The sequence below is a fragment of the Bos javanicus genome, chromosome 1 (assembly GCF_032452875.1).
Source record: "Bos javanicus breed banteng chromosome 1, ARS-OSU_banteng_1.0, whole genome shotgun sequence".
Lineage (NCBI taxonomy): Eukaryota > Metazoa > Chordata > Mammalia > Artiodactyla > Bovidae > Bos > Bos javanicus.
The window spans coordinates 118,308,040-118,323,393 of NC_083868.1; the positions used below are offsets into that span (position 1 = coordinate 118,308,040).

Consider the following 15,354-nt stretch of genomic DNA (forward strand, 5'->3'; position numbering starts at 1 on the left):
AGCAGAAGCCTGAGGAAAGATTCTTGGGAAACACCAGCCTGAAGGACAAAGGGAATGTAGTCACAAAGCCAGGAGCAGGCAGGCTTTTTCGGAACAAGTGATAAATCCTCCAGCTGCAATGCAATTATGTTCATAACGCAGAATGGCTCCTGTTTTGTGAAGGATACAATGCAAGGATTGTTCATCTTCACCCATAGCCCACAACATAAGCTAAAGGCCAAGAAGTACATATGTCCTGCCACCATTGAGTTTCTCTTTCAACATAACAGCTTACATTTCCATGGTGATGTATAGATCAGCAAGGAATCAGTGTCCACAGGACTACTTTAAGATAGCTGCAGAAAGAAGTCCAGCATTATATGCTTTCACTGTGCAGATGAGAAAATGCAAGTATACAGAAGTTAAAAAGTTTTTCCAAGTTAATGTAGGCCCAAGCTAAAGACAGCATCTCTCTTTCTCTCTCACTTTTAGGCATCCTCCTCTCCTTATTCAAAGGCTACTTTTAGTTTGGCACCCAGTTCAGGCCAGTTTGGAGAAAGCTATCATCAGATGTTTTTTGATCACCTAACCCTGGTGACTCTAACCGTCTCCACCTCTCTTTATCCACAGGCACAACACTTCGCTTGGATGTCTGGGACGGATGGAAGGAGTTTCTGATGGGTTGTCTCCTTGGACAAAAACTTCAAGTCCAACGCTATTTATCAAATGAAGGACCAGTCCTCAAGTACGAGATAAAGCAAATGCTAAACTATTCAATTTTTTCTAAACTCTCATAGGACCTCTTTAGCTGGGGTGTTGCTCCATGAAAGTTCCCCTTAGACATTTTTATTGCAATATATTCTAGAATAAGACAGCAAGGATGCCACCAGGGCTGAGAGCCTTTGGTGATGAATTGCAATTCAGGAAGGCTTTCCTTATACTAACAATCTAAATGGGAGACTTCACTTTGGTTTGGATATTAGACTTTTAACAGCACTTTTTAAAGGCTACCAGAATAAGTGCCTTGCTACTCTTCTATTCAATTGTTCTTAAAAACCACTGATTGCTAATTGATTGGCTGAAAATATCCGTGATCTCTTCCTAAGCTATCATGTAACTTATCGAATTACTTTTAACGCATGCTTTTAAACTTTTGCCGCACATGAAGTGTTGCCTGTGCTGCTGGAGCAATGGAGGAGGGTAGGCTCAGAGAAGCAGGTGGACATTTTAACTTATCTCTGCAGCCAGTAGCTTGCCAGGGGCATAAACTACCTTTTAGGTTTTAATGCAGTGGTATTTTTGAACAGTGCCTCCTTGTGGTGATTTAATCATACTTTACAGATGCCCACACACAGGAGGCTGTGAGGTGACAGACTGGAAAGCCAGTTTTTGAAATTTTCTAAGATATTAAAATAATTTAAATTAATTTCTATTTGGGGATAATTATGATGCTCTCTTTGCATGCTCTGAATGCAAAGAAACATTTCATTGCTTTCAACAATGCCTATTTGTTGAATACTTTGTAGCAGACATTGTGTTATACTTATTACCTTATTTTATACTTAGAACATTTCTAAGAGATTACCCATAAAAATCTTATTCTTTATCTTATTTTACAGGTAAGGAAACTGATTTAGGAAGTCTGCCCAACATCACACAGCTAGCAAAGGGCCCAATTAAGTTTTGGATCCCAACAACTTACTCCAGTGCACATGTACTTAACCATTTCCACTTAATCTTTAAATAAAATCTAAGAGCTCAGAGAATATACATAATAAGACTGAAAAACTCCTATTTCAATTCATTCACCCAATCAACAAACATCTATTGAGCGTTTACTATGTACTATGAGCAATAAGGAGAAGGCAATGGCAACCCACTCCAGTGGTCTTGCCTGGAGAATCCCATGGACGGAGGAGCCTGGTAGGCTGCAGTCCATGGGGTCGCTGGGGGTCTGACACGACTGAGCAACTTCACTTTCACTCTTCACTTTCATGCATTGGAGAAGGAAATGGCAACCCACTCCAGTGTTCTTGCCTGGAGAATCCCAGGGACGGGGGAGCCTGGTGGGCTGCCGGCTATGGGGTCGCACAGAGTCAGACACGACTGAAGTGACTTAGCAGCAGCATGAGCAATAAACAAGATATGATTCCTGCCTTTAGCAAGTTTATAGTCCAGTAGAAGACACACAAAATAAGTAACTAATTCTTGGAAGAACAGAATTGCAAAATGTTCAGGGGTACAAACTCCAGTGACAATCTACCTAGATTCATAGCCCTACTCCCTCAGTGTTTAATTGTGTACACTTGAGCAAGTAGTCATCCTGTACCTCAGTTTCCTCTTCTGTAAAATGTGAATAATAATAGCACCTATCTTATAGAACTACTTTAGAGATTAACTGAGCTAACATCAGAAGGAACTTAGAGATCAGCCTGGCAAATGGTAAGGAGGATGTTAGGTGTCACTGCTGTTACCATTCAGCCTGAAAAGTATGATGACATGGGCATTGTGCAAGAAGATAAGGGACTATATAGTAGGGACAACTAGACTTACAGGAGCAGATAAAGCATCCTTAAAAAGGAACTTGAAGGGCTGATACTCAGGTAAATGATTGGGAAAAGAATTAAAACATTCCAATGAGGGCTTTCCTGGTGGCTCAGAGAGTAAAGAATCTGCCTGCAATACAGGAGACCTGGGTTTGATCCCTGGGTTGGGAAGATCTCCTGGAGAAGGGAATGGCTACCCACTCCAGTATTCTTTCCTGGGAAATCCCATGGACAGAGGAGCCTGGAGGGCTACAGTCCACAGGGTAGCAAAGAGTCAGACACGATCGATTAACTAACACTTTCAAAACAGATGGAACCACATGTATAAAGACCCAGGGGCAAGAATAGATTTAAAAAACTGAAAGAAGTTCCACATGGTAGATTATAGAATAAGAGGAAGCTAGTGGCCAGAGGCTGGAAAGGTTGGAAGAGGCCAGCTCATGAAGGCTCTTGTAGGAATGTGAAGGAATTTGGACTTTATCTTTTGAATGGTGGGAAGACATGGAAGGTAGAGAAAGACCATGATGAAATCTGCATTTTAGAATTTTGGCTCTGGCTGCAGTATGGGGAATAGAGGCAGACAGTCAAAAGACACTGGCGGCCTGAGCTAGGCTTATGTAGCAGAGGTGGGTCTAGGAGAACAGATAGATAGTGAAAAGATCGTTTAGGAGGCAGAATCAACTAGGCTCAGCAACAAGAGAGCTCTAGTTCCAACAACATGGGTATTAAGGATGAAAGCGAAGGCCAGTTGGTTGACCCAGGAGAGGCTTTTCTCCCCGAATCAGGAAAACTGATCAAATTCAGAGTTGCCGGCTTACACTAATGAATTTCAAAATAAATTGATATATGAACCAAAACACCAGTGCATTCATGTATAACTCTAGTTAGTTAGACTCTAACTGTCATAGGGCCCTAGAAACTCACATGTTCTGGGAAGATCATCTTTCTCATTCAGGAGAATTCCATGGGAAGCCAATAGACAGGAACAGATGCTGTGGTGAGCATGTAATCAGAAACAAAAGTTAGTTCTATGCAGTAGATTTTGGATGATACCAGGCTAGCTTGCTTCCATCTCTATGATGGGCTCTGATAAGCCTTGTCCAAGTGGATCTGGACAATACCTGGCAGGGCCCTGCCTAGCCTTGCCTCCCTAATTCTTATTTCTCTGAACGCTCTTCACCAATCATTTGATTTGTGCCTGATGGGGTATTGGAAGGATAGAGATGTCAGGAAGGCCAGTAAGGGTATAATACAGTGGAAGAGAAGGGGAGTTGGTGGGAAGTGATGTTAGAGACGGGCAGGGTCCTGGTGACAGGGGCCTTGTAGGCCAAAGTGAAGCATTAGAATTTCAGTTGCAGCAGGAAGCTATTAGAACAAGCTAAGCTATTGTTTAGAACAGGGCATAGGCCACCACCAACTTAAGGAAAAAGAAGATTGCTAAGCACTATGTGAGGAAAAGCCCATAGCAGGATAAGAAGGAAGTGGGAGACCAGTTAGGAGACTGTGGCACTGGTGGTCATGCTGGTGGGAGGCAATCTAGTGGTTTAGATCAGAATAGCAGTGGAGACTCTGAGAAGCCAGAAAATAAGGACAAAGCAAACAAACATACAAAACGTTCAAATTTCTAAAAATGTACTGAATCTCTTCCTGTACTTTCCCAGTTAATACAAAGCTTAATATTTTTCTTGAACATTTGATTTTCATAAAAAAGAAAACTGCTCCAAAGAAACCAGTTTGAATTATTTACATATGCACAGTAGGACGATGTGTATAAGCAAGGCCTGTGTGATTGAACCTGCATCTTGTGTGCTAAGTCACTTCAGTTGTGTCCTGACTCTTTGTGACCCCATGGATTGTAGCTCTCCAGGCTCCTCTGCCCATGGGATTCTCCAAGCAAGAACACTGGAGTGGGTTGCCATTTCATCCTCCAGGGGATCTTCCCCACCCAGGGACCGAACCCGTATCTCTTGTGTCTTTTGCATTGACAGGTGGGTTCTTTACCACTAGCCCCATCTGGGAAGCCTGTATATTACTATAGGCCTTTTCTGAAAACATTGTAGGTAAAAGTTAGGAAGAAATAAATATTTTAACTAGAATGCTTCAGGGGTATTTAGTGAAACTACATTTGTCTGTTTGCTCTGGCTTGTTTCATTCATTCAGGTATCAGAAAAGGGTCGCCCTGTACATCGCCGCCTTTTATGGGTACATTGAGCTCACTGAATGGGCCCTGAAACAGGGTGTGCGGCCCCACGAGACAGTCGGCGTGCACCCCTACCAAGCATGGTGCCAGGAAGCCCTGCACACAGACGTCTCTAAATGCCCCATTCATGCAGCTGTGGAAGCTGGCCAACTGTTGATTCTGAAGGCCTTTGTCAATTGCAGCGTGCTGTGCCTGGATTGCAAAAACGCAGCAGGACAAACTCCTCTGACCATTGCGTGCAAACACAAGCATAAAGACTGCGTGTTGTATTTACTGAGTAAAATGTGGTCCACGGTTTCTTTTCTGAAAATCTCAGTCTCCATGAGGATTTATATTAAAATAAAACAATGGGTACTCAGAGCTCAGAGTCACAACCTGAATAAAGGCCAGCTTTGCGGGGCAAGGGTCTTGGGGGCAAAAGTTGGAGATGTTGTGATGGTGGACGGTTTCACCAAACCCAAAATGACCTCCAAGAGCTGGCAGAAGGCTATGGACAAGGACTCACAAGGAGGCATTGAGAGCAAACTGCCGCCCCTCAGGGAGCAAACTGTGAGCAGGAAACTTGCCTGTCCTTTGGCAGTTGCACAGCAGGACACAAGAGAAGAGATAGTCAGATTTCCTCCACTGGTAGATGCAAACACATTCTCTGAATTACAAAAAAGACAACAAAGTCAGAAAAAAACTACTGCCACAACTAGGAAAAAAGAAAAGCTCATTAAAAATACATATATGCCCCAAGTCCCTCTCCCTCCAATTTCAAGAGTGGGCTATTCACACCCATCTTTTTACTATGCAACTCCCAGTGCTGACTTTTTACTCAGATCTTCCTTTGCATCTTTCTCAGAGCATAGTGGGAGGACTCCAAGGCAGAACGCCATCTACTGCTTAGCTGTGGCCAGGTAAGCTTTTCTCTTCAAACAAAGGTGAACTTTAATTGGGCAGCTCTAGGGAACAATCTTGTGGTTCAGATGGAAAAGAGTCTGCCTGCAATGCAGGAGACCTGAGTTTGATCCCTAGGTTGGGAAGCTCCTCTGGAGGAGGGCATGGCAATCCACTCCAGTATGCATGCCTGGAGAATCCCATGGGCAGAGAAGCCTGGTGGGTTACAGTCCATGGGGTCCCACAGAGTTGGACACGACTGAGTGGCTAATACACACACACACAGGGAACAAATGGTCCATGAGGCCCTAACATGCCATATGGTGTAATACAGGTTGTTCCAATGCATCAGTCCCCAGCTTCAAGGTCCTCAGCCTAACCTCATATTCAGGACAAAATGAACTGATTTTATTGGCCCATCTGTGTAGTATTCTACTCACCAAATTTTCAGGAAGAGAAGAGTTGTATCAATGAACAAGTTCCCTTGCTGCTGCTGCTGCATTTTCTTTGAACTAAAAGGAATTGCTAATTATAATTAAAGGGAGAAGGGGGAAACTTGCAATCTGGGAGATATCAAAAGTGTCAATGGAAGCCTAGATGGTAGTGAAAGTGGAAGGGAAGAAAAGAACAATTTAATGACAAACTGAGTCATAAGACTTCAGTTGACTTACAGATAAGATATACAGGCTGGGGGAGAACTATACTGGATAAGAGAATAGAATTGATATTAACATTTAAGGTAAGTTTAAAAAGTAATCCATTATGACATTTAAAGACATAAAAAAGTGTGTCAGAAGCAAATTTTTCAGGCACATTCATTTCATAAGATAAAATTTTATATGTGGGTCATCAGTTTACACTGAAAACAGAACTCTAATTAGATCTCAGGACCCATCCACGACTTATGAGGCATTCTTGGGTGCCAAGATTACAGTGGAAATATAGATTTATGAATGGCTTTCCCCCTTACTCAATATCATGAGAAGGAAAGAAAAAACAAAGCTAGACTGTTTTAGTGGTCTCTCTGTATTTGTCTTTATATCAGCTAGATTGTTGCCACCTACTGGTGAGAATAATTTTAGTCCTAAAACTGTGGATGTGACTGGTGACGGAAGCAAGATCCGATGCTGTAAAGAACAATATTGCATAGCAATCTGGAATGTTAGGTCCATGAATCAAGGTAAATTGGAAGTGGTCAAATAGAAGATGGCAAGAGTGAACATTGACATTTTAGGAATCAGTGAACTAAAATGGACTAGAATGGGCGAATTTAATACAGATGACCATTATATCTACTACTGTGGGCACGAATCCCACAGGAAAATGCAGTAGACCTCGTAGTCAACAAAAAAATCCAAAATGGAGTACTTGGGTGCAATCCCAAAAATGACAGAATGATCTCTCTTCATTTCCAAGGCAAATCATTCAATATCACAGTAATCCAAGTCTATGCTCCAACCACCAATGCCGAAGAAGCTGAAATTAAACAGTTCTATGATGACCTACAAGACCTTCTAGTTCTAACACCCAAAAAAGATGTCCTTTTCATCCCAGGGGACTTGAATGCAAAAGTAGGAAGTCAAGAGATACTTGGTGTAACAGGCAAGTTTGGCCTTGGAGTACAAAATGAAGCAGGGCAAAGGCTAACAGAGTTTTGCCAAGAGAACGCACTGGTCATAGCAAATACCATCTTCCAACAACACAAAAGAAGATACCACACATGGACATCACCAGATGGTCAATACCAAAACGAGATTGATTATATTTTTTGCAGCTGAAGATGGAGAAGCTCTATACAGTCAGCAAAAGAAGACTGGGAGCTGACTGTGACTCAGATCATGAAATCCTTATTGCAAAATTCAGACTTAAATTGAAGAAAGTAGAGAAAACCACTAGACCACTCAAGTATGACCAAAATCAAATCCCTTACGATTATAGAGTGGAAGTGACAAATAGATTCAAGAGATTAGATTTTATAGACAGAGTGCCTGAAGAACTATGGACGGAGGTTCAGGACACTGTACAGGAGCTGGTGATCAAGACCATCCCCAAGAAAAAGAAATGTAAAAAGGCAAAATGGTTGTCTGAGAAGGCCTTACAAATAGCTGAGAAAAGAAGAGAAGCCAAAGGCAAAGGAGAAAGGGAAAGATTTACCCATTTGAATGCAGAGTTCCAAATAATAGCAAGGAGAGATAAGAAACCTCAGCGATCAATGCAAAGAAAGAAAGGAAAACAATAGAATGGGAAAGACTAGAGATCTCTTCAAGAAAATTAGAGATACCAAGGGAACATTTCATGCAAAGATGGGCTCGATAAAGGACAGAAACCATATGGACCTAACAGAAACAGAAGATATTAAGAAGAGGTGGCAAGAATACACAGAAGAACTACACAAAAAAAGATCTTAATGACCCAGATAACCACGATGGTGTGACCACTCACCTAGAGCCAGACATCCTGGAATGAGAAATCAAGTGGGCCTTCAGAACCATCACTTCAAACAAAGCTAGTGGAGGTGATGGAATTCCAGCTGAGCTATTTCAATTCCTAAAAGATGACGCTGTGAAAGTGCTGCACTCAATATGCCAGCAAATTTGGAAAACTCAGCAGTGGCCACAGGACTGGAAAAGGTCAGTTTTCATTCCAATCCCAAAGAAAGGCAATGCCAAAGAATGCTCAAACTACTGCACAATTGCACTCATCTCACACACTTGCCAGATAAGGCAATGGCACCCCACTCCAGTACTCTTGCCTGGAAAATCCCATAGACGGAGGGAGGAGCCTGGTAGGCCGCAGTCCATGGGGTCGCTAAGAGTCGGACACGACTGAGCGACTTCACTTTCACTTTTCACTTTCATGCATTGGAGAAGGAAATGGCAACCCACTCCAGTGTTATTGCCTGGAGATCCCAGGGACGGGGGAGCCTGGTGGGCTGCTGTCTATGGGGTCGCACAGAGTCGGACACGACTGAAGTGACTTAGCAGTAGCACACACTTGCAAAGTAATGCTCAAAATTCTCCAAGCGGGGCTCCAACAGTACATGAACCAAGAATTTCCAGATGTTCAAGCTGGATTTAGAAAAGCCAGAGGAACCAGAGATCAAATTGCCAACATACATTGGATCATAGAAAAAGCAAGAGAATTCCAGACAAACATCTACTTCTGCTTCATTGACTACACTAAAGCCTTTGACTATGTGGATCACAACAAAAAAATGGAAAATTCTTAAAGAGATGGGAATACCAGACCACCTTACCTGCCTCCTGAGAAATCTGTATACAGGTCAAGAAGCAACAGTTAGAACCGGACATGGAAAAACAGACCAGTTCCAAATTGGGAAAGGAGTACATCAAGGCTGTATATTGTCCCCCTGCTTATTTAACTTATATGCAAAGTACATCATGTGAAATCCCAAGCTGGATGAAGCACAAGCTGGAATCAAGATTGCCAGGAGAAACATCAATAACCTCAGATATGCAGATGACATCACCCTTATGGCAGAAAGAAAAGAGGAATTGAAGAGCCTCTTCATGAAAGTGAAAGAGGAGTGTGAAAAAGCTGGCTAAAAACCCAACATTCAAAAAATGAAGATCATGGCATCTGATCCCATCACTTCATGGCAGATAGATGGGGAAACAATGGAAACAGTGACAGACTTTATTTGGGGGGGCTCCAAAATCACTGCAGATGGTGACTGCACCCATGAAATTAAAAGACGCTTGCTCCTTGAAAGAAAAGCTATGACCAATCTAGACAGCATATTAAAAAGCAGAGACATTACTTTGCTGACAAAGGTCCGTCTAGTCAAAGCTATGGTTTTTCCAATAGTCATGTATGGATGTGAGAGTTGGACCATAAAGAAGGCTGAGCATCAAAGAACTGATGCTTTTGAACTGTGGTGTTGGAGAAGACTCTTGAGAGTCCCTTGGACTGCAAGATCAAACCAGTCAATCCTAAAGGAAATCAGTTCTGAATATTCATTGGAAGAACTGATACTGAAGCTCCAATACTTTGGCCACCTGATGGGAAGAACTCACTGGAAAAGACCCTAATGCTGGGAAAGATTGAAGGCAGGAGGATAAGAGGACAACAGAGGATGAGATGGTTGGATGGCATCACCGATTCAATGGATATGAGTTTGAGCAAGCTCTGGGAGTTGGTGATGGATGGGAAGCCTGGTGTGCTGCAGACCATGGGGTCACAAAGAGTCAGACTCGACTGAATGACTGAACTAAACTGAGCACAATGAGGTTGAGAATAGAAATCTTATTTCCAAACTTATTGTTTCTCATTTCCCAATATTTTCCTCTTCCTTGCATTTGTACTCTTGACTGCCTTCCCATCTGTCTTCTCCCTTTCCCACAGCATCTTTCCCAGGATGTATCCCACATTTCCCTGTTGGTGTGTTGCGGAGGACACGGGGGAACCTGCACACCTTTTGCCCCTGAAAATCTCTCTCTGGTTTGACTCATGTCCCCCCTCACAGGAGTCATGAAAGCACTCATGTCCATCTGAAGCTGGCAGTTAAGCCTGGCAGCCAGGTGGTCTGAGCACTTTGCGCTGAAGGATCAGTTATAGCTCTTGGGCCGAAATGTGAGAAATGGACACGTTCCATCTTGATGGTGGGGTCCACCATCATCAAGCTAGTATCATAGCCAGGAGATGGGAAAGAGCCTAACTAATCCTTTGTGGTGGTGACCCAGGAGAACCAGGTCAGGGACAGTCCATTAGATGTTCCCAACTATGTGATAAATGTGATCTCCCAAACCAGGACCCCAGACATTTCATCTGGCATCATATGAGAGCATTTGCTGGACTATGTGTCATTCAGGAACTCCACATTTTTTTTTAACATTATTCATTCATTTATTTATTTTAATATTTATTATTATTTATTTATTTGGCTGTGCTTGGTCTTAGTTGCAGTACACAGAATCTTCAGTCTTTTAGTTGTGGCCTGTGGGATCTAGTTCCCTGACCAGGGATTGAACCTGGGCCCCCTGCATTGGGAGGACAGAGAGTTAGTCATGAGCCCACCAGGGAAGTCTCTAGGAATGCCATCTTTAGCTTCACAAAAATATACTTGTGAGGGTTGACTCAGAGTATTGAGTTAACTCAGATCCAATGATAATGTGGGTCTTGGGTGGTGAGTGCAGGTGGCTGGTATGGAGCTGACAGTGACTGTCTCATTCCTCAGAAGACAGTGTCAGCTTTATACACATCAAAGAATATTGCCAAGGTGTGCCTAGAAAACTGTCTTCCTTACAGCTTATTGTCTGATTCCAGTGAACTTGATGTAACCTGGAAATCCAGCTTAGTGAAGATCCAAATGTGGAGGACTGGTCCAGAAGGTTCAGGGTGCACTGAGAATAGATGGCAATCCCCAAAGATGTTTCTGATGGGCTCTTATGCTCCTGATAAAAGCAGATCTCTGTATGTTGCTTTGTTTTGTTTCATTTTGATAAAAAGTACAAAGGAGGGAATTCCCTGTTGTCCAGTGGTTAGCACCCCAGGTTTTTGCTGCCAAGGAAGTGGGTTCAATCCCTAGTTCAGAAACTAAGGTTCCTGCAAGTTGCATAGCACGGCCAAAAAAAAAAAAAAAAAAGCTTCAACCCAGCAAATTCTATGACATTGAGTGGCTTTCTGTTTCTAGCTGTGAGTGCTCACCTTTTGGTATTGCCTTGGGATGATTTTATTCCCACTGCTTCACAAGGAAATGGTTTTAGAAAGATTCCTTTTTCCTGTTTACTTCCTCATAGGATAAGACAAACCAGCCACAGAAACAACAAAATAAGCCCGAGATTTCCATCACTTTAGCTATAAATGGGGACAAGAATGGACCTCCTTATAAATTATGCCCTGTTTTCTTGCAGTGCCTTTAAAGAGAAACGATGGCTTCAGCAGTTAGGAATAGCAAGAGTCCTAGCAAAAAAGAGCATTTCTAATCTGACTATCCAAGGAGGCTTGACAGCATGTGAAAATCCTCCAGAAATTGTGCTTTGAAAAGTCACAACAACCCCAGTTTGTATGAAGACCTGGTCAGACAGAACTTCTAATTCTAATGCTAAAGTTTCTAATACCTGTTTTAATTTTGGGGCTTCTGATAACAGTTCTGATGCTACATGAATATTTAAAGTTCAATACCATGTTTTCAAAAACTCCATCACCCTAAGTGAAAATTTAAGGCATTTGTTTTTACACAAAGAGTCTGAGGTATAATTCATAAGAAACTGAGAAGAGCAGTTGCCTATGGTAGTAGGGCAACTGGGAAGGTGAGAAACAAGGACATGAGCAAGAATGTTTATTTTCTCCCTCTCTCTGCCTCTTTTATTATTATTTGCTTTCCTGGGACTTTTAAAAATGATTTTTGTTTTTTAAACATATGATTGCAGTACACAGTAGAATATTAATTCAAAAAAATTCTATATAGGAAAAATATTCTATATAGGGATGAGATGGCTGGATGGCATCACCAACTCGATGCACATGAGTTTGAGCAAGTTCCAGGAGTTGGTGATGGACGGGGAACCTGGCGTGCTGCAGTCCATGGGGTGGCAAAGAGTCAGACATGACTGAGCGACTGAACTGAACTGATACAGGGAAAGTCCCTGGTAGGGTTATAAATACCATCTACGTCTAATACTGGTCTCAGATATCTTTTGAATTTCTGCTAAGACACTGCTTGCTATTAATTTTTTTAAACTGATGTAGAGTTTACCTACAGTGAATTACAAAGATCTTAAATGTAAGATTCAACAGATTGAACAAACATATACATCTGTGTAACTAATAACCTAGTCAAGACATAAAGACTTCCATTACCTCAGAAAGTTCCTTCAAACTCCTAAATTTATCTTAATCCATATAGACGACTGCTATTCTGATTTCCTGATATATCTCCATGTATAACACTTTCCAATTAAAGGAATCATACAGCTGTTCACTTTGTGTCTGGGTTATTTTTCTCAACTTAATCTATTGAGGCTCATTAACATTGTTGCATTATTAGTAGTACATTCTTTTCTTTTTCTCTATGTAGTAATATTCCTTTATTAATTGCTGATATCATTACTAGTATCTTTTGCCCTATTTTTATTTTTGCCATGGATAGTCAGTCTTGTAATGGTTTTGTCAATTTTACTAGTTTTCCACAATGGACTGCTCCTTTTGTTTACTCTTTATATTGTATATTTGTTTTCTAACTTGTTAATTTTTTTTTTACAGTTTCTGCTGCACTGATTAAATACTTTACTAGTCTTCTAATATTTTGGACATGTTATTCATAGCTATTTTCCAGTCCAGGTCTAATAACTCCAATATTTGCACTTCCTCTACACAAGTCTTCCTTGAATCTTTTTTTACTATTGAGTAGTATCTCACTATGTGGTCACATCACAATGTATTCAGATGTTTGACATTGGGTGTCTCCAGTTTTGCAATATTGTGAATAAAGCTGCTTTAAACATTATGGTAAAGGTCTTTTTCTGGACATATCCTTTCATTTATTTGGGGGCAAACATCTAGGTATGGAACTGTGTGATAATACAGTAAATATATAGTAACATTATAAGAACCTACCTAACAGTTCTCCAAAGCAGTATTATAGTTTTACACCTCTAGTAACAAGTGTTCTGGTCACTTTACAGACTCACCAAAATTTGGTGTCATTAGTACTTCTGATTTTTATTCTAGTAGGTTTGAAATGACTTCTCATTGTGGTTTTAATTTGCATTTCCTTGATGACTAATAATACTGAATGCTTTTTCATGTGATTCTTGGCTATTTGTACCATTTATTTTGTGAAGTGTCAATTAAGTTTTTGTCCATTTAAAAAATTCTGTTGTTTATCTTTTAATTATTGGTTTATTGGAGAGTTTTATATATTCATGATACAAGTTCCTTGTCAGATGTATGTACTGTAAGCATTTTTTCCTAATCTGTGGGCTCTTTCATTTTATTAATGGTGTCTTTTGATGAATGAAAAATTTTTAACTCCAATGAAGTACAGTTTATCGTTTTTTTCTTTTATAGTTCATGCTTTCTGCTTCCTCTCTAAGAAATCTTTGCCCACCCCAAAGCCATGAAGATATTCTCAAATGTTTTCTTCTAGAAGTTTCAGAGTTCTTCAGGTCTATGTGTGTTTAGTCGCTAAGTGATGTCCATCTCTTTGTGACCCCACAGACTGTAGATCTCCATGCTGCTCTGTCGATAGGATTTCCTAGGCAAGCATGCTGGAGTGGGTCACCATTTCCTTCTCCAGGAGATCTTCCTGACCCAGAAATCTATACTGTGTCTCCTGCACTAGTAGGTGACTTTACCACTGAGGCACCAGGGAAGCCCTAGGACCTTGGCACCCTTGTCAAAAATCAATTTACAATTGATTTGTTCTTTTTCCTTGTTTGTTTTGGCTATTCTTAGCCACTTGCATTTCCAAAAAGATTTTAAAATAAATGTGTAAAAAATAATAAAAATAAAATAAACTTGCTATCCTCTATTTTTAAAAAAAGCCTATTGGGATTTTGATTGTTCGAAACTAACTTCTTAATAATAGTGAATCTTACAACCCACCATATATTTCACCATCCATGGTATATGTCCCCATTTATTTAAGTCTTCCTTGATTTCACTCATCAAAGTTTTTTAGTGTAGAAGTCTTACAAATCACTTATTAAATGTTTTTTTTAATATTTTAAATTTTTGATTCTATTTGCTAGAAAAGTTTATAAGGTAGATCCTTATAATAGTCAGAGACACCTAAATTCTAAAACCATCTAAAAATAGGCTTCTAGTTTGATATTATAGGGTTGGGCATATAGAAAGTTGATACCAAAAAAAGGAAAGATGATGATGAAGAAATGTAGGCAGCATATACAGAAGTGTTAGTCATTGCAAAGACAGTAAGAGGGGATTGTAACTGGAAGAGAGCACAGCACAGGTTCTGGGGTACTGGTAACATTCTATTTCTTGATCTGGGTTAATAGATGTGTTCAATTTGAGAAAATTCGACAAGAAGTGGTTCCCACCCCGCCCCCGCCCCAGCTCTGTACCCTTTTCTGAATGAATTTTATCATCCAGTTAAAAAAAGTTAACTAAAATAATGAGAAAAATTTTAGGAGCTAATTAATAAACTACTTGATGCCAGCCTCAGACTCATGAGAGGGCAGTTCATGTGATGGATGCCACCATGTTACCTTCCCCTTGACTATGTGCTGAACTGAACTGCAATTCCTTGCAGGAGATAATCAGTTCAGTTCAGTTCAGTCAATCATTCATGTCCGACTCTTTGTCACCCCATGGACTGTAGCATGCCAGGCTTTCCTGTCCATTACCACCTCCTGGAACTTGCTCAAACTCATGTCCAGAGAGTCGGTGATACCATCTGACTATCTCATCCTCTGTCATTCCCTTCTCCTCCTGTCTTAAATCTTTCCCAGCATCAGGGTCTTTTCCAATGAGTTCTTCCCATCAGGTGGCCAAGGTATTGGAGTTTCAGCTTCAGCATCCGTCCTTCCAATGAATATTCAGAACTGATTTCCTTTAGGATTGACTGGTTTGACCTCCTTGCAGTCGAAGGGACTCTCAAGAGTCTTCTCCAACACCACAGTTCAAAAGCATCAATTCTTTGATGCTCAGCCCTCTTTATGGTCCAACTCTCACATTCATACATGACTACAGGAAAAACCGTAGTGTTGACTAGATGGACCTTTGTTGGCAAAGTAACGTCTCTGCTTTTTATACGCTGTCTAGGTT

At 40.9% G+C, this 15,354-nt stretch overlaps 1 protein-coding gene across 1 annotated transcript in view; it reads left to right on the forward strand.

The window, feature by feature from the left end:
• Positions 1 to 14,034, forward strand: part of ANKUB1 (ankyrin repeat and ubiquitin domain containing 1) — a 36,483-nt gene extending 22,449 nt beyond the window's left edge. The window contains exons 4-5 of the mRNA XM_061419048.1: positions 610 to 724; positions 4,686 to 14,034. Of these exons, the coding sequence (XP_061275032.1) occupies positions 610 to 724; positions 4,686 to 5,628 (1,058 nt within the window). The 3' untranslated portion in view covers positions 5,629 to 14,034. The remainder of the gene's footprint in view (positions 1 to 609; positions 725 to 4,685) is intronic.
• Positions 14,035 to 15,354: the final 1,320 nt, after the last annotated feature.